This window comes from Pyrenophora tritici-repentis, chromosome 2, assembly GCF_003171515.1.
Source record: "Pyrenophora tritici-repentis strain M4 chromosome 2, whole genome shotgun sequence".
NCBI classification, from domain to species: domain Eukaryota; kingdom Fungi; phylum Ascomycota; class Dothideomycetes; order Pleosporales; family Pleosporaceae; genus Pyrenophora; species Pyrenophora tritici-repentis.
In genome coordinates, this window is record NC_089391.1 from 1904217 (window position 1) to 1924692 (window position 20476).

At 52.9% G+C, this 20476-nt stretch overlaps 7 protein-coding genes across 7 annotated transcripts; 1 reads left to right on the plus strand and 6 right to left on the minus strand.

The window, feature by feature from the left end:
* Window positions 1-47: 47 nt before the first annotated feature.
* PtrM4_061910 (DnaJ, DnaJ-class molecular chaperone with C-terminal Zn finger domain protein) lies at window positions 48-2456 on the minus strand (the record flags this gene model as incomplete). Its single annotated transcript, XM_066105568.1, has 2 exons — window positions 48-905; window positions 1038-2456. The coding sequence occupies 2 exons, from the start codon at window positions 2454-2456 to the stop codon at window positions 48-50; spliced, it is 2277 nt and encodes a 758-aa protein (XP_065964195.1).
* Window positions 2457-3402: 946 nt separating this feature from the next.
* On the minus strand, window positions 3403-4291 carry PtrM4_061920 (RPL15A, Ribosomal protein L15E; the record flags this gene model as incomplete). Its single annotated transcript, XM_066105569.1, has 6 exons — window positions 3403-3770; window positions 3821-3834; window positions 3886-4028; window positions 4103-4111; window positions 4162-4223; window positions 4276-4291. 6 exons carry the CDS (start codon window positions 4289-4291, stop codon window positions 3403-3405), a joined length of 612 nt encoding a protein of 203 aa, XP_065964196.1.
* Window positions 4292-4745: 454 nt separating this feature from the next.
* PtrM4_061930 (uncharacterized protein) lies at window positions 4746-5393 on the minus strand (the record flags this gene model as incomplete). The annotated part of the gene is made up of 2 exons (XM_066105570.1): window positions 4746-5217; window positions 5275-5393. The coding sequence occupies 2 exons, from the start codon at window positions 5391-5393 to the stop codon at window positions 4746-4748; spliced, it is 591 nt and encodes a 196-aa protein (XP_065964197.1).
* Window positions 5394-6023: 630 nt separating this feature from the next.
* On the minus strand, window positions 6024-8725 carry PtrM4_061940 (PSP1 protein; the record flags this gene model as incomplete). Its single annotated transcript, XM_066105571.1, has 4 exons — window positions 6024-6508; window positions 6559-6824; window positions 6873-7866; window positions 7945-8725. The coding sequence occupies 4 exons, from the start codon at window positions 8723-8725 to the stop codon at window positions 6024-6026; spliced, it is 2526 nt and encodes an 841-aa protein (XP_065964198.1).
* Window positions 8726-15308: 6583 nt separating this feature from the next.
* Window positions 15309-15491, minus strand: PtrM4_061950 (uncharacterized protein; the record flags this gene model as incomplete). The annotated part of the gene is made up of 1 exon (XM_001932930.1): window positions 15309-15491. The coding sequence occupies one exon, from the start codon at window positions 15489-15491 to the stop codon at window positions 15309-15311; it is 183 nt and encodes a 60-aa protein (XP_001932965.1).
* A 608-nt stretch (window positions 15492-16099) lies between these two features.
* Window positions 16100-16713, plus strand: PtrM4_061960 (MARVEL domain containing protein; the record flags this gene model as incomplete). The annotated part of the gene is made up of 3 exons (XM_001932931.2): window positions 16100-16141; window positions 16190-16453; window positions 16507-16713. The coding sequence occupies 3 exons, from the start codon at window positions 16100-16102 to the stop codon at window positions 16711-16713; spliced, it is 513 nt and encodes a 170-aa protein (XP_001932966.1).
* A 1208-nt stretch (window positions 16714-17921) lies between these two features.
* On the minus strand, window positions 17922-19677 carry PtrM4_061970 (Tymo-45kd-70kd domain containing protein; the record flags this gene model as incomplete). Its single annotated transcript, XM_066105572.1, has 4 exons — window positions 17922-17928; window positions 18394-18542; window positions 18588-18878; window positions 18937-19677. 4 exons carry the CDS (start codon window positions 19675-19677, stop codon window positions 17922-17924), a joined length of 1188 nt encoding a protein of 395 aa, XP_065964199.1.
* Window positions 19678-20476: the final 799 nt, after the last annotated feature.

Sequence of the window (20476 nt, forward strand, 5' to 3'; positions counted from 1 at the left end):
AAGCATGTCAGCACCTGCAGACTCGATGCAGTGACCATGGGCCAGGCTCAGGCCTTGAGGGTCTGGTACAACTTCATAGTCTTATTTCGCACATCCGCACACTGGTGCAACGCAGTGATGTGACGTTCCTGTGCAAGCTTCCACGTCTCCATCACACTCTCATCCTCCTCCATCTTAGCCAGGTAGCTCGTAAAGCCAACCTTTCTTGTTGTCTCACCACGATTGTGGATAAAGTGTTCATCAAGGTCTTCCAGCTCAGCACTTCGCGCAGCAAAGTGGCCAGTAAGGACGTCACAGTACTTCCTATATGATTTGACGTATGAGCCCATGCGCATCAGGTAGTCGTCTGCGGACGACAGATCCAGCTTTATGGGTGGCAGAGGTGCGTGAGGGACATCGGGATATTTGAGGCTCTTTGCAGCATTTGCCTTGATGGGATGTGACCTGGAGGCCTCAGAGGCAAAAGGGAGTGCATCTCGAATATTTGACATACCACCAAGTCCATTCGCTTGAGGCTCAAAGAGTGGCGGAAGCAAGTCTGCACCAAGACCATTTAAACCTCCAGCATTGAAGCCATTCTGTGTTGCTCCCGAACCCGCTGTAGGGGTCCGTCTTGGAGATGATGGTGCCGTACGGGAGCCCCTCTTGATCGGTTCTGGTCTTGCTGGTGGCTCAGGGTCGATGTCCATGGCGTCTGCATCACCACTTGGCGCCTCCTCTGCAAAGGCTTGGTACTTTGGCCGCGACGTATCTCGATGGTCCTGGTTCTTCGAGGCTCCATTCTTTTGCACTGAAGCTTTCCGCGAGGCCTTTGGTCGCTTTGTAGCCTCTGACGGTCTACGAGGCGATGTCTCCTTTGCATCATTGTAAACCCAATTCGCGTCTTTGAAGGTTCCTTGCCAATCCTGAGGGCTAAAAGTTGTAGCATGTGGCGCCACCGGAGGAGGGCCTGGAGGGGGAGCGAAGTTGAGACCCGGAGGCGGACCCGGAGGCGGTGGCGGTATTGGGTGCGACTGTGGTTGTTCGAAAGCCCATACGGAGGGCTGCTGACCCATGGGCTGAGAGGTGAATGCGCTGCGGTCAGTTGCGTTCCGCTGCGAAGCTCTGCCGCGAGTTGGAGAGGTTCGGCCTTTTGTGCTGGCACCTTTTTGTATGTTAGGAGCGAAGTAGCTACTACTGCCTTCGAACTTGCCATGCCAGTCCGAAGGCGAAAACTTCATGTTGATACTCTCTTCACTCCTGCTTTTGAAGCTGTTTGCCATGTTCCCATTCGCGCCGCTGGTCTGCCGCTTGTGCTCGGGAGTTGCGAAGCCACGCGGGGTCCAGGTCGGCGGAGGCGGCTTCGTAGCTTGTGGTGGTGGATTGCGGCTCTTGGTCTTGGTATAAGGTTCAGAGTCAGAATCCTCATCGTCGCTAGAATCAGGGTATCCATGCTCAAAAGGCACGTTTTTGCCTCCACTGGCCTTCTTTGGCTGCGTTCTACGACCAGAATCTGAGTATGCGCCTGCGTCGTACGATGAGCCGCCTCTATGAGGATGAGTGGGCGAATTGCGCACACTGGATGACCTCCCGACACCCTCGAACATCGATGTACGCTCACCTGCTACATGGGAGAAGTACGGTGTGCGAACGCGGTTCCCTTCAGAGTACGGGGCATCGTCGGTTTGGCTTTCCTTTGCATGCGGGGGAGTGGTGGATTCGGGGGGCGTGGGAGCCGGACGGGCATAGTTCCTATATGCTGACCGTGCTTGGCCTTCATCAACGCCTGGTGTCGAGGGGTCAAAACCTTGCTTGGATGATGGAGCCCTCGTGCTCTGGCTGCGTCCGAAGGGCGTGCCGTTGGGATTGGCTTGGGCGTTGTTCTGTGGGTTATTATGGGCATTTGGATTGTACTGGCGGGGCTCCTCTCCTCGTGGCTGCTTCATCTTCTGCCATGCTGTGAAGACATTCGCCCGTGCCTCTGAATCCTTTGCCCTTGTATCCTGCCGCTGCGCTGTCGGTGGTGCACGGTGGTTTTTGCCCGCAAACCTGTCGGCGCCTGTGTTGTATGTGTTGTTATGTTGCGGCGGGGGTGGACGTTGGCTTTGTGGCTGTGGTTTTGGGGGCGGGCCACGATAGTAGGACCCAGCGGGAGTAGTCGTAGTGTATGCATTGCGTGACGGCGGCGGCGGTCTCGTTCTCGGTGTGTTGGATGCGTTTGTGGAGACATTCGCGTTCCGGTATTTCCTCCTTTCAGCGTCATACTGTGCCCGCTTTTTGGGATCGCACAAGACTTCGTGTGCTGCCTGGATTTCTTGGAACCTGACGACGAACTCGGTTTCGCGCCCAGGATTGCGATCGGGATGGAACTGCAGCGCCAGTGTCCGGAAGGCTTTGCGGATCTCGTTCTCGCTTGCGTCTGCGGAAACCCTCAGGTCCGCATAGTAATTTCGCGTGGGGTCGGCGGCTTGGACCATTGCAGCGGTGGTCGCCGTGGGAGTTGGGTTGGAAAGGTAGTCAAAAGGTTGCGAAGTGGAGAAAGTCTACTCCTGTAGGCAGCTGTAGTCACGGCGCAGCCTGGAGGGGTTTTCCTTTCGCCGCCTCGCCTGGTCGCAGGGCAGTGCTCAGATGATGGTTGACCACGCGCGTGAACGTCGGAACATTGTGTATTGAGATCGGAACGACAGAAGGAGCAGAATCTGGAACAATCAGATCGTCAGCCGCATGTCGTCAGTATTATAGAGCGAGTGTGCCTACTCTCGGCGATTATTGGAGCTTTCGGTCGCTTGTTGCGCTGGCGGCGACGCTGCAGGTGTTATGGGTTGGGCTGAGTTGTTTTGGCTAGGAGGGGCCTACAGCAACGCCTTGGTGGACCTACGCTACACCCCAGCCTAGGCTCTCCACCAAAACAATCTAGGACAATGCGTTTGCCTACGCTTGTAGAGAGCCTGGAATTTCAGGAACAAACAACATATGCCCTCAGCCTAATTTTCAAAAGCACGTGGGCGCACTGCCCGGCTCTGCACCCGTCTGACGTCGACGGTGCGGCCGTCTTACCGGTGTGCCAGCCAGCTATCTTGGTCGAAACCAATCTATCCCGTCTTGGCTAAGGCCAGCGAAGCAGTACATGCACGCCTTATGCCCTTTGACAGCTGTGAGTTTGATGTTGCTGAGTTTTCACCACGCTTTCAATGCAACGTCACAAGGCTCCGTCATCACGCACTTCACGACAGCAGAAGATGTGTCCATGTGTTATCTTTCGTGAAGATCATGAATCCATGGTATTTAATTTTGAAAGTCCTGGCAGCCTTCAAGCTGTTCGGAAGCTACATAGCCCAGGACACCCGTTTCCATTCACGCCAGCCCATACGCTTGAAACAATCGACCAGACGTCCCACCAAGCAAGCGAGATGCTGAGAAGGTTTAACGGTAACGCCAGAGAGAGAGGGTGTTGTGCCTCTTCCAGGTCTTCCTCCTGCCGGCGGTGGTGTTGTTGAACTTGTGTCCACGACCAAGACCACGGCTCTTCTTGCCGGTGGCGGTGAGACCACGGCTCTCGCGGTGCTTGTGGACGGGCTTGACGATCCAGTTGATGCGAGGATCGCGGCGGATGGCCTTGTGCTGGGGGTCGACGCAGATGACCTCGTAGTACTTGTAAGTCGAGTCCTGGTTGATCCAGTAGGAGTTGAGGACGCGGAGGTTGGCGCAGCGGCGGCCGATACGCTCCTCAGCGGTCGACTTGAGCGAGCGCTGGTACTTGAGCTGGTTGATACCCTGGTTGGTGGGCTTGCCTATTGTCTATCAGTCTCTGTAGAAAGCAATACTGCTGCGTCAAGCGTACCGTAGGTGGCGCCCCTGGACGTAATGTTAGCCGTGTCTCAACTTGAAGATAGTGCTTGTACTTACTTGGGAGCCTGCCTCTTGCGACCTCCACGGCGGACGCGAATGCGGTAGATAACGTAACCCTGCTTGGCCTTGTATCCAAGACGGCGGGCCTTGTCGGGGCGCGAGGGGCGGCTGGCGCGGTGGATGACCTTAAGTTGGCGAAGCTATCGATGCACTCTCAGCAAAGTTCAACGAGTACACCAATTGAGACGTGAGTCTCAGGAATTGTAGATCATACCTCCCAGCACTGTTGTCTGTTAGCGGAGTTCATTGTTCAGCTCGATTGTCTATACATACGCGAACGCGCATCAGAAAGCGCATCATGTCCGACTGCTTCTTCTTCTGAAGTTCCTCGACGTCTGCGGCGGATTAGCTGCGAGCGTGGATTTCCGGTATTCCATGTGCGCTTACACTTGAGGGCACCCATCTGGCTGAGTGTCAGTAGCTGATCCTTCGGGATTGAATGCTATCTTGGAGACGTACCTTGACTGTTGGTTAGTAGTTGTTGACGCTGTCGTGTCGGAAGGGAGTGCGAAAAGACAATGCCGATATTTCGCATGCTGTGTGGGCGGGTCTGTGCCATGCGCTAGCGCTAGCCCGACCTGGCTTCGCGCAAACTGAGCTTGAGGAGCTTGGAACGGCAACAACACTATTCGTGCGTGAAAACTCTTAAACGTTGATCGAGGGAAATTTGAGAAGAAGACTCAGTCGTGAGACATTTATTTAGAACTGGTGTCACGCCTATGACCCAGGCCTGCAATGCATCTCAGTCCTTCTTCGCTACAGGTCACACAGCTCATCTGGAGAGATGTAGACATGTCAAACATGCTAATGAGGATCTCGCATAACAGCTGTGTACTTTTCAACGATTATATATGCCCTTATCCATCGGTATCCCCTTGACCATCCGCATACTCTCGACTCTTCAACAGCTCATAACTCCGCTTGATCGGCTTCAGTCCTTCCATCGCCACATCTTCGTCTTTGTCCCCCACTTCGTGTTTACCATCTTCATCTGCTGCTGCAAGAAAATTCCTGACACTTCTCAATGCAGCCCTCGCATGTATCCTCGGCTGCTTGTCAGTGACTTCGACGTCCCTCTTCCAAGTGCTCGTGTGTGCATCTGCGTGCTCATCCCGCAACTCTCTCATTATGCCATCTAGCCTTTCGTATTCGCCAATCAGGTCTTCTGATGCTGCTAGCATGTTCGCGGTGGCAGTGTAGACTGCGTTGCCTGCAATGTGTGTGCCCCTGAAAGTTGGTGCCTCGCCTTGAACGAGCCGGTTCGATGTTTGGAGGGCTTCGACGATCGTGGATGCAAGCGTCTCGCGATGCTGGTCTTCTACATTCCTACTATCGTTACTATAAGCGAGTTTCAAGATGAATCCATTTTGCTAGTGTAAAACCTACGCTTCAAGCATCCGCTGAGCAAGTAGCCCTTTGAGCCTTTTCTGGTCGCCCCATATCGTCGCGTGGAACAGCTGTATCTCATGGTCATCGTCCTTGATTTGATCACGGCGTTGCGCCATGCTTGAGATAGTTTGTTTGCTGAGGTTGAGTGGGTGAAGTGAGAAGATATGTCCCGGATGAGGAAGGTGCGACCTAAGCCTGAGGACCTACGTGTTACTTTGACTCTTTCATCTACACACATCAAAGTAGACCGAGAAGGTCTTCACGCTACTGATACCCTTATACCAAAGGGGTGAAAGCTAGAGCCAGGAGGCTTCCGACGTCTATCTACCTTACATTGTAGGGTGGTTATACACCCTCATGGCATATACATTCGCATCACAAGATAGCATAAAGACAGTAAATTGGTGCCGAAGCTTTCTTATTTCTGCCAGAAGGGCCCATATCGCAGAACACCTACTATGGAATGATGAATATACTCATGATTAGGAAATTTTGTAAAAGAAAGTGAAGCACAACGCCAAAGGAAAAGAAAACAGCTTGCCTCGCAAGGCCGCCGTTGTCACCGAAAGATACCCTAAATCACCAAACCGAAATAATGAAGCAGAATGAAGAGAGACCGTTAGACCATAATGCCTTCCATGAAAAAGAAAAGCCGCATACTATCAAAGGCCGTAGAATGCTAACCAGTAAGTGATAAACCCCAACCTCAAAGAGAACTCAGCATGCAGTAGGTCTATCAACCCCTACTAGTGGTTGAATGACATGTTCTGCATAGCGTTGACTAAGGCCGGGTCCAAGCCAGACTGGTGCTGAGGAGCGGTAGCGGTTTGGCCACCAGCATAGGCACCGGAGCCGGTCGCACCTTGATAACCACCAGGAGTGTAACTTGACTGTGCAGCCGTAGTGTAAGGAGAGAAGGACGAGCCAGCACCAGAAGTATAGTTGCGCGGGGCAGCATAACTAGCCGTAGAGGTAGTAGGACCATATCCTCCACCATAGGACGAAGAGTAGGTCGACGATGGGTAATAGGCGGCGCCGCCATAGTTCATGGGACTACCGCTCGCGGTAACGTTCGGGTAGTAGCCACGGTAAACATGGGGCGACATCTGCTGACTGTGGGCCCAGGGTTGCATACCGTACGAAGGCTGGCTCGGATATGCTGGGATCTGGTGGGAGAAGGCATGGAATGCGTCGTCATAGTTTCCATAAGCACCGTGGTTGCGTCCTTGAGCTGCTTGATGGTTAGTATAGGGACGTGTATGAAGAGAACTGGAAACTTACGATACTGCTGGTTGCCGCGAGTGTTGCTAGAGCCGAAGCCAGGTCCGACAGCTAGAGGGCCGTTGGTGTTGGAAGTCAGGATCGCGCCAGGGCCGATGGCAGAAGGTGGCGGAATTTGCGACATGCCGGCTGGGTTAACAACTGACGCGGGGTTGACGGCTGACATCCAAATGCGGACCTTGTACTGTTTGAAGAGGTCGGTGACGAGCTCGTTGAAGTTGACATAGGACTCGGCGTAGTAGAAGTAGGTGAGCTTATGGTAATCACTGAAGTGCGTTAGCAGAGTCCTAGACAGTGGACACGATTGAACTTACGCCTGATACTCGGCATCCAAGATCTCCATGGGTAGCTTGTGATCAGCCGCCTTCTGAGCACCGAGACGCTTTGCTTTGGCCTCGCCACCTTCCTTCTCGCGCAAACCGGAGATCTCATGTGCCTGGGCAAGACGCTTGATCATCTTGGGCTTGAAGACTTCCGTATCCTGTTGGCCAGAGACGGTCCGGCTCATGGGGTTGGGGAAGCCGTTGGCACGCGCAAGGGCACCAAGCATACCCGAGTCGTTCTGGGTGCCGGCCAGGGAGTACTGCGAGAACATGACAAGCCATCGGAAGTGCTCGTCGTTGGCCTCGTTCTTAAAACGCTTGGCATCCTCCATGGTAAGATCAGAGTGTGTGACTTGACCGAGATCAACCCCACGGTCACCTTCGACGATGACAAGATCACCACGGCGCACTTCCAGACCAGTACCCTCGTAGATGTAATAGATGTCTGCGCGAGAGCACTTGAAGGTGACGATGAAGAGGCGTCGATTTTGACGGTTGATGAGGTGGGGCACAGCGTAAGGGTTGGCCGCCGACATTGCAGTGTTGGGCACGACGGGGTCAGGGTGGGCTGCGGAGATGGCTGATGAGTTGATTGCTCGAGATGCAGGACCGTAGCCAGTGAAGTAGGCGGCGGGATCGAAATCCTCTGGGTCGTCGACCGCAGGAGTGGTTTGACGAGGAGACATGTACTCCTCATCCTCCTCTTGAGTGTTGCTCAGGGTGGATTGCTGCATCGGGAGGTTATAGCTAGGGTAATGGGCAACTGAATGGCGACGGCTGAGGTCCACCTCAGCTGGAGAGATATTACCAGTGGTCCACTGAGGCTTCTGGGGGCTGTCGATGATCTCAACCTCGTGGTCGCGGTTGAGGATAGAGACGTGCTCACTGAAGCGACGAGTGAGGCCGGGGGCGTGGCGGGTCAAGGATGACTCACTATCATCGAGCTCCTCGATAGCGTACTCTGGGGTGTTGTTGTACGAAGTGCCTCGCAGGCCGGCAGTAGTCTTGCGACGCTGCTGCTGCTGCTGCAACTGCGACACGGGAGAGCCGGTCGATGTCGCACGGTTGCGAGCACGCGCGTTCTCCATGGCGGCTTGCTTGAGTAGAGCTTGTTTTTGCTCGCGCTCCCAGTACCCGGCAGGCAGACGTACTCCGTGTTCCGAACCGTTGGACGACTCGATCTCGTCTGCTTCGTCTTCGCGCAATTGAGAGAGGCCGACTGCAGGCTCACCAAGAAGGCTTGGTTTGGAAGGACGGTGTCGAAGATTGGAACTGGGTGTTTGGCGGGAGAAGCGACTCACTGGGCTATGCTCAATGTCGCCTTGTCCTATGCTATAAGACTGGGATCGAACAGCTTTCCTGAAAGGATTTGGGGCTTGTTGATTGAGCAAGAAACCGATACCGTCGTCTGCTTCAAGAGTGGTTGGGGATGGAAGAGACTTGTCTGCGGGAGCGTATGCAGAAGTGGGAGAGGGAGCGACCTCTTTTAGGCGGCTATTTGTACTCGTGGTGAACGACGGAGTGTTCCACGGAAATGCGGAAGTGCTAGGCCTAGACTGTTGGGGCAGCTCGAGTGATGGCGTGGTCGGCTGTGATCCAGCAAACGACACTGATGGCAAAGAGAATTTCCGATTGGGTTGGATATCCTGGAGCCAGCCTGAAGAGGGGCGACGGGCAGCAGGATACATACCAGGGGCTGGGCGAACGACCGGTGCCACGTGCTCGCGGTCATCGTCGCTGGATGCCAAGACATCACTATCAGGGGTGGGACGTCGCAGCTGGAGCTTCGATTTGTCGAGCACCGAGCCGCCTACAGCGAGACCTCCTTTGTAGCTGGAACTCATCTTGCTTTGTGCTGTCTTGCAGACGTCAGCCATCACTTGCATAGGCACGAAGCAGGTGCAACGTACCTCTAGTCTATGAATTGGTAAAGAATGAGTGCACGTCTACCTGCACGCCGTCTTCACAGGGAAAATGTCTCTGGTTCACGGTGTACAGTTGGACCCTGTACCAGGGTATGTAGAATGATGTAATGTCTAGGTGGACGGTGTGTCTAGAAGTCGCCTTCACCTGTTGAGGTAAACGCATTAGCTTTTGGCACAGACATTCTAAGAAAGTGGCGGTAAAGAGTGGGGCATGGAAGGTGAGAGCGGTAAAGAGACGGGCAAACATCAATGGTAAAGGCATGTGCGGGGTCGGCGTGCCCGAATAGCGTGCAACAAGTGGGTGCCTTGACGTTTGCCAGGCATTTACGTGATGATGGGAGTCATGCCATGTGTTGGGTGTTGAGGATCGTGGCATAATTGGGCGTGAAGATTCATGCCGCGTGTTTGCTACATACCTGAAGCGTAGATCTCAGAGATATGGATTAGGCCAGAGCGTAGGCTCGTTTGCTTGCGAGATGTGTATTCGGCGGGCTAGGGTGGAGTAGCTGGTGTGATTATGTCAATAGCAGCTCGGCACAAGCTTCTAAAGTAAAATTTGTTGTTCTGGGAGTTTATGTTAGTTCGATAACATGCATGAAAGGAAACATTCGTGATGTTTTGCATCGAAAGAGATGCGTGGTTTTGGGAAAGAATAGGGGGTGTTGGCTCATTCAAAGGTGAGCTGGTGAGAAGACGTACCTACCCCTTTTGAGGAGATGTATGCCTGCAACAATGCAAGTCGATGACAACAGTGGATGCTGTCTTCCCAAAGCAGATGGACGAAAGAGATATGACACAGTATCGGTATGGGTTCCTTGCTGGTATATGTGTAGTACTAGCTGGATGGGGAAAAAGATAGTAGGTTGTTGCGAAGGCAGGTGCTTCCTGGTTGCTGGTTTCAGGACCACCTCTTGACGACAGGACGCCTAGGAGGTTTAAGAGGATCTGAAGAAGCAGAAGCGGATGATGGGGGTCTTGAAGAGCGTAAGAGTGAGGATGATTGAGAAAGTAGTGGTAAATGGTATAGAAGGAAGAGGGAGGGGACTATGCCAAAAGCGGGGGTTCAAGGTCCACGCTGAGCTGTCACAATCAAGTGGCTCGATTCGGTAGCCGGCTTGAAGCGCTGGAGGAAAGACCGTCGATACTGGGGCAGGAGCACTCAGCACGGATGGCGGCTTTAGAGATTACTGTTAAACAGGGTCTTAGCAATGAATATAGGGCACCAGAGATGGCTGCGAGTTCTGCAGAAAGAAGCAACAAGTAAGAAAACCTGCGTTGTTCTGTCTCTTCTCCCAGAGGATAGCTGCCTGCCGACGATGCACACACGAATCCGAGCACGCCCCAACCTCGATGCAAGAGATGCTATGGTTTAGAGCATGATGAAAATGCTCGCTTGAGGTAGGCAGGATGCTCTGATACGTCTAGCAAGGTATGCGGACCTTGATGTCTCTGGTGTTGACCTGCTTCGCTGCAGCCTCACCCCCACCAGCGCCGCTTCAACATGCTCTGGCACTCTCCACACCAGCACGCCAAGGCATTTTCGGCTGAAGTTTCCACGCCAAGGGATAGCACATGTTCAAGCCGCAGAGGAAAGAGCGACTGAGAGGGAGGCTACAAGAGCAACAAGAAGAAAAGAATGAGCTTGCTTACCTAAAATAACTGGATTTTGTCTAGAAAATTACGCGACGTGGAGCTCGATGCCCAAAGCAGATCTATCAGAAGAACGGGCAGTATATCCTGTTGGACAGTGTCAGTCGTGTGTCTTTCTGCAGACATGCGCCATGCTGCGACGCAGGAAAAGGAAGCCCGAAGCCCAACGCCCACAGGACGATGACGGTGACAGTGACGAGCTCCATGAGGCCGGACATGCTGGGGCAAAGGGACACACCTACCGGGCAAGCTCTATCCCACAATGACTCTATAATAAACCGAATCGGAAGATAACTAGCAGCAGATGTAAGCTATAAGGCGCTGTGATGGGATGCCAGGTGTGCGGATACGTTGATGGCGTTTCAGCGGACACATACCTCAAAACGTACGCAAACCAAGCGCCAAACTCTTGAACCAGTCTATCCCTAGTCTTTCTCCTCGAATATATCGAACACGGACAGATACGCTATGGCATCAGTCGTCGCATGAGCTTACACAAGCCTAGGATCGGCGAGAGGGCTCCGCGTCCTAAGAGAGTGGGGAAGCGCCACGCTGCTAAACCCAGGGCTGCCCGCAGATCAAGGACAAGTATTTGGAGGATGGACGAGTTATGCTAGAGCAAGTACATGTCGTCCAATGCCCCAGACGACAGAGGATGAAAGATATGGACAAGGAGGACGGCGTCCACAGTGGCCAGACCGACAGCAGCGGAGTTTCGCCTTGGCGATCGCGTTCGAAACGCTGGGAGCGAGACGCGGCAAAAGGACAGCCAGGGTTCCGCGCGCCTTGTCAGATCAGGAGACACGGTCAGCACAAGCGCGACAATCAAGAGGCGTTCAAAAGGGCGGAAGCCAGCAGGGCAGGATCAAAGACGTCGTGTCAAGTCAGTCATTCCACGAGGACGAACAGATGGAGGCCTTCCAGTAGAGAGACAGGCAGACATCCAATGCCTTTGAGGCTTCTGCACCTCACACGGCTGGCCAAGGATCAGGGGCTTCTGAAGGGTCGTTGCGCAGGAAATGCGGAGACGTCCAGGCCGACTGTGGCTAGTCGTGCATGCTTCAGGCGAACACCTTGCAAATTGCTGGGCTGTTGGGGGGTAGCGAAGCTCGCCGGACAGGCCCGGCTCCTCGAATCATTTCCCCTGTCATCTTGTAACTACTCTTCGACGACACCCGCTTCTCACCAGCTCTCGACAAAGTCTATCCTCTATCCCTCGGCTGCTGATCGACGATGCACTGGGCTGCATGTTCAGGGGCCTGTCAAAGAACCCCTCATTTCTTTCGTCTGGACTCGCTTGGGCCCTTCGGAAGACATCCATTCCATCTCTTTCAACCCTCTAAGCTTGCTGCACACCACTCTACTTCGCTCCAAGCGCCATTCGTCACACTGCATCTTTGCCAGGTCGTTGCGTCTTGAACCGGCAGAGCCACAGACAGCTTCAGCCCTAGAGTGCAACCATGTCACGCGCTCTCGAGACGACATCCTAGACCCGGATACCAAGCTCTTAGCCACTTGACGTGCTTGCGGCATACCCCGCTCACACCGGTGATCGTATGGGCATCTCTGGACAGCTTCTGGACAAGCCTATTCGCCCTCGACTTGATATACTCATCAATTCATGGCTGCACAGCAAGCGTTCCTGGAGCTAGCCGCGTACCATGCCGCGGAGACGTCCTGAAGAGGCCGTGAACTGTTTATTTCCTGCAGATGACAGGGTGGTACGATGTGTTTCGCGCTGGTGCTCGGCACACCAAGCACAGCATGTTGTTGAACAGTATCCTCCTCTTTTACGGCTCTGCATATTAGCTGCGAGCAACGCTCCAACCCCGCATTTCCCTGCATAGCATTGTCGATTAAGCCAGCCAAGCTCCGAGGAGTCCGAGAGTAGTTCCCGTCAACGATGCCGACGGCTTGGAAGGTCTTGCCCGGTGATCATTTTCAGATGGCCGGGGACTTCCGCGATTCGTCCTATCAATCAACATGGCCTAACCCCTGTTATTTCTGACAGAACAGCATTTCCATCATGATTCCAGGGGACCCTGGAACGTGTTGAGGAATACCATCCTTCTAGGCAGAACCGGCAGATGAATCAACTGTGAGTGATCGCAGTCGACGATGGACATTTCCGTTTGGATGCAGCTTACAGGCCCCGGTCCGATTCGTGGCTGCCCGACGGCAAGACCAAGCATACTACCGATGGTCTGGCCCGGATGCCGACCAAGACAACATCCCTCGGCTTCTGGAGCCTCGTATGCTTGTACGGATCTACCTGATAGGTGTTTGCGACACGTTCCCGTACGACGCCGTACGCTAGGACCGTGCGATTGAGACGACCCTTATTATCCTGTGGCTGCCAGATTTTCATTCGTAGCCACAACTTGAGGTTTGCGGCGTTTTCGCGACTACACCCAGTACCCAGGACATGGATGTGTCGGTGTCTTGGTCTAGTAGCCCGCTGTCGAACAGGTCAGGTCTCCTCCAGTTTATTGCCGCTCTCTTCCGCGGACCTTCCGCATGTGCAATGTCACTCGGATGATTGCCAAGAAGATTTCTAGTGCCTCTGTGTCGCTCGGTCAGCTATCAAGGTTGTCGGTAGGATTTGTTGTGGGATTGTACTCCACACTGTCACAGCGCTTGGCCCTAGTATGAGGAAGAGGATGCATAGTCGTCGCGGGGTATGTTGAGATCTTCCGGAGAGTCTCCGCAGTCTTGGTGTCCTACCAGTCTGGCATAGAGCAGGAAGGGGCATGTGTAAAGCATCGTGCGGTCGGAGTTATCGGCGTCGGCGTCGTCAGCGTCATCGCAGGAGTGTTATGTTCAACAGTTGATCGAGATATTGGATAGTCATTGGCGGGGTTGGTGCCGTGGACGTCCAGGGTGCGAGTTGCCAAACATCGGAACAGCCTGCCCGAACGAGGCAGAACAAGAGTAAAAGAGTACAAGTTGCGCCCTCCTAGAGAAGAAGGCAAGGCCTGTATTGGCTGTAGTCGCGATGTCGAGGCTCGTGTGTGGAGTGATCTTCTTCGCCACTCGAGCGCAATTAGCAAACGACGTACCCAGCGCTCAAGGATCTGGCCCAACATTACAGGTCATGCGCTTCCAGGGGCATATACATTACCCTGCCTTTACCCTTAATGTAGAGACAATAAAGGGAGACTAGACCGTTGTCTAATCAAGGAGGACGAACCCGTGGAAAACGAGGCAGGTAAAGTAGGAAAACATTGAAGCCACGCAGGGAGTACGTCCGTTGTCATTAGCATTCACCTAAGCACACGGGTTGCCATGAATGCAAGTAGCAAGGCCTGTGCCTCGTGAATGCACTCTGGGGCGTTTGCATTCTCCCTAAGCCTGCCCTGAGCTACTGGACTTTTGCTGCATTCTGCCAACAGTTGCTTCTAGCACCTCGACCACCCACGGAAGTCCGCACACCAAATCCAGCTCAAAACATCTCCAGCTTCCTCTGTAGCTTCTCAATACCACCACGACATTGGGCAACAGAAGCTTCTGAACCATCCCCTTTGCCTTCAGCGTCTTCCTTTTCCTCTGGCATCCTCTACGGTCAACAGGAGAACTTTAGGAACACATCCACTGCACTCAGCAATACCGCTACCAAGCCCGGCGCTACGCCTTCAAATGCTTGCGCAAACCAGCTTGTGATTCGCCACCACAAACACTTTGACTGTAGCACCTCCTCAATCCTGTCCTCGAAGACTTTTACCGACCCACTCCTTCGATGCCATGGCCGTGCTTTATACAGGTGCCTGATGACCGCCAATCCTACTATGGTGCCTCCTGTGTCTTCATCATCTCGCTCTTCTCTCATAGTTTAACTCATTTTACTACCTCCGTATTATTAACCTTGTCTCTTCTAGTAACCGAAGGCCCACATCAACACTTCCGCAGTGTCTCCCGTGTCTTCTTTTTTTACTAAGAACTCATCCGGCAGCCAACAGCACCTGTTCTGGCTCTATGTGACTCGATTAACAGCGCTTACGCCCTAGACATGACAGTACACACTCGAGCGTGCTTATACGCTCAATGGTCATAGCTAGAGGAAACCCAAACCGCCATCTGTGCACGGGCTCGAGTCTGCCTACTTGTGGTATCAACCCGCATTGCATACTCAATCCTTGCCCAAGGAGGTTGAGCCGACATCAGACCACCTTCTCAAAGCCTATTCAATGGTATGAGGAGATGTTAGCAGCACTGCTTGTCAGAGCTGTATGGAGATTGTCGAAGATTAATTCAGTCCTTGATACCCTCCTGCCATCAGCAGCGATGGGTATCTGGACGACCCGCCTTTAAAAGTCGCCTAGACTGAGACTCTTGTCTTTGCAATACAGATACGGGCTGGACATTCATATGTAGACTGAGAAATATAATGCATTCAGATTAATTGCCTCAATAATCCTGGTGCGTCCGGCAGGGTCGACAACAAAATACGGTCGGGACTCGGGATGATTTGCTAAACGAACATTGGTACCTCAGGATTCAGCTAGATGGTTCGCTTGAGGTTAAGTTTGCAACATGTCACATGTCTGTTTGCATGTGCGAGAAGACGCGAACATGGAAACGCAACGGCGGCCACATGGGGAGACAGATGCGCTCCGTTTCACGACGGTGGATGAAACAAAATCCAAGCTATTCAAAAGTCTCCAAACAAAGTTTTCGGTGCCTTTGGTTCCAGCCTGCTGTTTGGGGATAATTGTTTTTGGGGTTGTTTGTCCGCCCGGTTTTTGTTTACATGCGTCCGTCTGCACGGGGCATTGCCGTGCCGACAGTGTCGGATACGCGCGCGATACGTGCAATTGTGAATGGCTCGACCACAGCTCGTGATTTGCAAACAGGGTCAGTTCGCAGTTCGCATCACCAGACGGATGCCGGCCATGGCTGATGGGGTGATGTGATTCCGTGCGCGCACGCGCCCTAGGTCGGCAACGATGACGATCCTGTCGATCTGGGGGAGGGTCGCACTTTGAACCATGGGAGGGGCAAATTCGAGCATGTCGTCAAGACAGCGTTTTTGCGCCATGATTGTGGTCTGGAAGCACAGCAGATGTCATAGCATAAACGGTTACGTAGAAAAAACGCTGTAGCTCCCTCGGAGAAATGCTTAGGTCGGCGCATTCACGCGCATGCGAGAGGCGTCTTTGGGGCCTAAGCGGCGTTGCCGGAAAGATGCCTGCGCCGACTTGCATCATCATTGTTGTTGCGCAGCAACGAAGCACACAGCCGCGTAACAACTGATAAAGAAATACTATATATCCTCTGCCATAAGTCTCGGGGGCGAAGATTGCTTCACAAATTCATGCAAACTTGACCAGCAATCCATCGCACCTCCAAAACACCGAATTTTCCCTGATCGGCGCCAATAGTGAGGTATGTACCGATGGTTCCGGAAAGGGTGGGACGATTGGACCCTGGTGACGTATGGGCATGTATGACGCTGCTGGCCCTTTGCTGACTGCCTATAATTTCTGCAGCACCGACGCATCTCTTCAGCAGATCATCAATCTTCAGCCACTCTCCACATCCTTCTCCATAGCACAGAAAGCCCTGACGCTTGGTTAGCTGCAAGTCTTTGTTCATACGATCAGACCATCACCTCACACCACATCCTTCCCCACACTCAACATCAAAATGGTATCACGAGGACTGTCAATGGGCCTGCGCGCCTGGCAGGTATGTTACAATCGATGATCGGATATGGACATGCATTGACAGAATTAGCTGTTCTGTGCTGTTATCGTCACTGCGTTGATGGGTAGCAATATTGCTCGCGCCAACGCGGGAGTGCACTCAATCATCAACTACTCCCTATTCGTCGGTGTATGGTGGCTCCTTACGCTACTGTACTTCCTACCTACCTCATTCATCGACAAGTTCAGCATCGCCATTGTTGACATCACCCTGGATGCGTTGAGCGTCATCTTCGGTTTCTGCGCCGCCGTTGCGCTACCCTCATACATTGGTGCGCACAGCTGCTCCAACTCGGTAAGTCATTGATCACAAGCTACGTCCTGAATACATCATCTAACATACCACAGGCGTACACACACTCCAACAGCGTTCTCAACAGCTCACGTGACACGGAGCAGAACTGCCGCCAAGCCCAGGCTACCACTGCCTTCCTGTGGTTTGGATGGGCTGCATTCGTCGCCACCCTCCTTGTCAACATCATGAACGGACGCGGTAGCGGCGCCAACCTCCGTGGTGGTGTCCGTCGTGGCGCTCCCTCCATGAGCCAGGTTTAGGAGGCCTACAAGGAGTACTCCGACAAATCTTGGAACTCGGACAGGTCTTGGAACACACGATCAGACGCCAGCGTTGTCTGAAAGACTAGGACTGATTTGCTGAGATGAATTCTAGTTTTGGATCATGTATACTATGTTGATGGTGAAGACATTGTGGCTTGATGCCGATGTCAGGATGAGCAGGCAGGATCTTGATACCAACAGTACACGTCTACGATGGCATGCAGCGTTTATACTTATTTTCAACGAATGTAATAAGACTTAATACGACACTACATCACATTACAATTTACATTTTCCAAATTTCGCAAGTTGCTCCTTTTCATTCGCGACAGAGGCTTTCTCGTAATGACGTCATCGTTGTAAGTGGGTTTGTACGTCCGACGTCTATCCACATGTCAACTCCCCACGGTCCACAGCGTCGCCATTGGCGCCCTAGCTGAAACTCTCCTGAGAGACTATTCACTATGCAAGGAAAAGAGAAAATAAAAGAGAAGAAATCAGATTCATATTCTAAGAATCCCAAAAAACAAATTGGGTGTTACGACACTTCAACGTGCAGCCCAAGAGACTCCTCGCAAAGAAAACAATAAGAAACATCGTACTGAGCACTTCAAGTACGTCCCATACTCCGTAATGGAAACAAAATCGGGTGATCTGGCACTTCAACGTGCAGCCCAAGAAACAATCTTCCACCTTTGCCATGCCATGCCATGCCTGATATCAATCCCGAATTACTCAGCTCAGCTCGCCGACTGAAAGTCTCCCACTAGAGATGTACAAAGATCCCGACACCTACGTCCACATGGAGATAGGTGCCCGCAAGATCTCTTGTACTCTACCACCACAGATGTACATTGATCCCGACATCTACATCCACCCAAAGGTAGATGCCCGAAAGATCATTTGTACTTGATGTATCCGCCATCCTGAACTCCGCGACTTTGAGGTGTCCCTCGGTCGCGGAGGAGAGGAGGATGAGGATAAGGATGAGGATGAGGAGGAGAAGAGAGAAGAAGAAGAGAGGAGGAAAAGATGATGATGATGATGAGGTCGAAGGTGTGAGTGGAAAGAGAGACCTATTCGCGCTTGCGATGCCACGATTTGTCTCGTCTTTTTCGATGGATTCTCTGCTACCCATCGCACTATGTCCGTAAGGTTGGGTCTGCCTATAGGGAAATGTGTGGGGAGAGTTTAGAGGTATGTTCTCATCTCCTCTTCTTAGCACTCTTTGGTGCTGAGCGATGGACTAGGGTTGGAGAGTTCGGGTGTTTGATGTTTGGGTGAGGGTCTCGCGGGTTGACTTGCTGTTTGGATGATTGGATGGTTGGTTCAATGGTCGGATGGTCGGTTGGATGGTTTGGTTAGGATGAGTATGAGGATGAGAATAGGAATGAGGAGGATATTTGTGTGGTTGGGTATAGTGAGGTATGGTTGCCGTCTCAGAGTTACGGTAGTAGACAGACGTCTATATTGACGCCCCAGGGACAAGGGAGAACCTACATCTTGCCCATGCGGGAGCAGATGTAGACATCGAAGCCGACGTCGTACTCCTCCTCGTCGTCAACGTCAACGTCAAAGGTGCTGGTGTCTGGGCTGGAGCTGTTGCTGGCGTAATCGGAGGTGTCGCTGTCCGACATCTCGGTGTCTTCCTGATGGTCCTTTTCATCGCTGACGTACCCTTCGTCAGCGATCTCGGACACCTCGATATCTCCCTCAGGGTCCTTGTTGTCACTGACATCTTCACCCTTGAGCAAGAGTCCTTCGATGCCAGTGGCCAGGACAGTGACACCATCCTTGGTGTCATTGTCGTCAATGAACATTTCATCCTGGCTAGGGACGGGGACGACGACGACGACGGGAATGACTGAAACAGGGATCTGGTAAAAGCCTGATTTAACAATCCTCATCTTCCGCTTGCAGCTGTAGCTGCGGTCCGACTCGTTCAACTTTTCGATGGAGCCCTTCCGCTTCTTGGCAGGAGCGCTAGGAGTTAGGACTTCGCGCTCCTTTGGCGCATCCGGCATCTCGACCTCGATGATCTCCTCCTCAAGGGCAGGAGTCTCTGTGGCGGTGTTGTTGGTGATGGCGGTATTGTCGGTGATGGTGGTAGTTTCGGTGATTGCAGCAACCTCCTCTTCAAGAGGAGTCGCGGTGGCAACACCCTGGCAAGCAATGTTAGAAAAAGAAAGAACTGGTGAATTAGATCAAAAGTGGACATACCTCAACAGTTGTATCCTTCGAAGGGATGATTCTGATGATGTCCACGATGTCCCTAGGTGGCTGGTACAAGACCAGGGCGACGTTGAGGTTCTCCTCGGGAGATTCTTCCTTATCGGAAGGCTCATCAAGCTTGCTCAGTTCGTTGGCCTTGAGGATTGCATCAACCAAGTCGTCATATCCCCGGATGAGATCAGCAATGGCCAAGATCTTGTTGCCGACATCGTTCGTCAGCGTCTCAAGCTCTGCCTGAGCCTCTCCGGACATCATGTCCTCAGGGGTGGTAGTAATGGCGGTGGCGTCAACCTCTGTAACTGTGGATGCGTGGTCTGCCTCAAGCTCAGGCTCAACCTCTGCTTCTATTCCAGGCACTGTCGACTCGGTTGCAGACACTGGCTCTGGCTCAGACTCCTTTTCGAGTTCTGGCACATGCATCAACTCACCCCTCAGTATCTGACCGACCCGAAGGATCCGGTCGACAACCCACTGTGGTGAACGTGGGTGGGCAGGAGACTCCTCGACGTCTTCAGTCGCATCCGACAAGACGAGGAGATTGCAACCGATCATGTAGAAGACGTATGAAACGCCGATGAGGAAGAGAATAGCCAGGGACACAGAGGAGAGACCCTTGGCCCTCCAGAAGAGGATGAGCGTGAGATACATGCAGAAGTTGGTGAAGACGGTGGCGAGGAAGACGTCCTTGTGAGCGAATTCGAAGGTCGCGTTCATGATGGTGGCGAACATGATGGTGTAGTGTCGGATGTTCGTGGATTGGATGGTGGGTTCGTGAGTGTGATGGTCGTCGGTCGCGTGTTGTAGGTCGCGTGTTGTAGGTCGCGTGTATCGATATCGAAGTCAAGTTCAAAAGTTGCTGGTACTGCTGGCAATGGTGGGCGCTTGAACTGTTGATGTCGAGAGTAGCAAAGGCCTGGGGGTGGGGGGACCTTTTGTTTCTACAGGCACGCGCTAGCAAATGGGTCTGTGCTCATGACCAGCGGGCGGCCGCGAGAGGGGGGCCAATGGTTCTGGCAAAAGAGGAAAGGCGAGGGTCAGCTGGCTGGCTGTCTGAGCGTCAGTGACGACAGAGAAAAATAAGGGAAAAGGGAAAGGCGTGCGTGGTTGCGGGTGGCGGCGGGACGCAACGGGCGGCCATGGGGTTCTTTCACTCACGTTGCGCGAGCGCCGCACCCCGCGCGGCGGACAGGCTGATAATGAGCAGGCAGGGGAAGAGGTAGACGATGATGAGGGCGAGAGCAACAGAGAGCGAGGTAGATCAGAACTCTGTGCGTGCGGCAGTGTTATACTGGCAAGTAGTAGTGGATGGGATGGCATATATACGACCGCAATAGCAGCAGCAATGGCAGTATACAGTATGTAGAATCTGAAAAACGGAAACTGACAGACACGTGGGATAAAGGAAGAAGGTATCAGGAGTATCAGACGCAGTTGTATAAGAAAGGAGATTATGGGATTGATTGGTAAAAGCATTCATGTCAAACAAGTGCTAGATAGAATAACCAAACATTGAACCTTGTAGAACGAT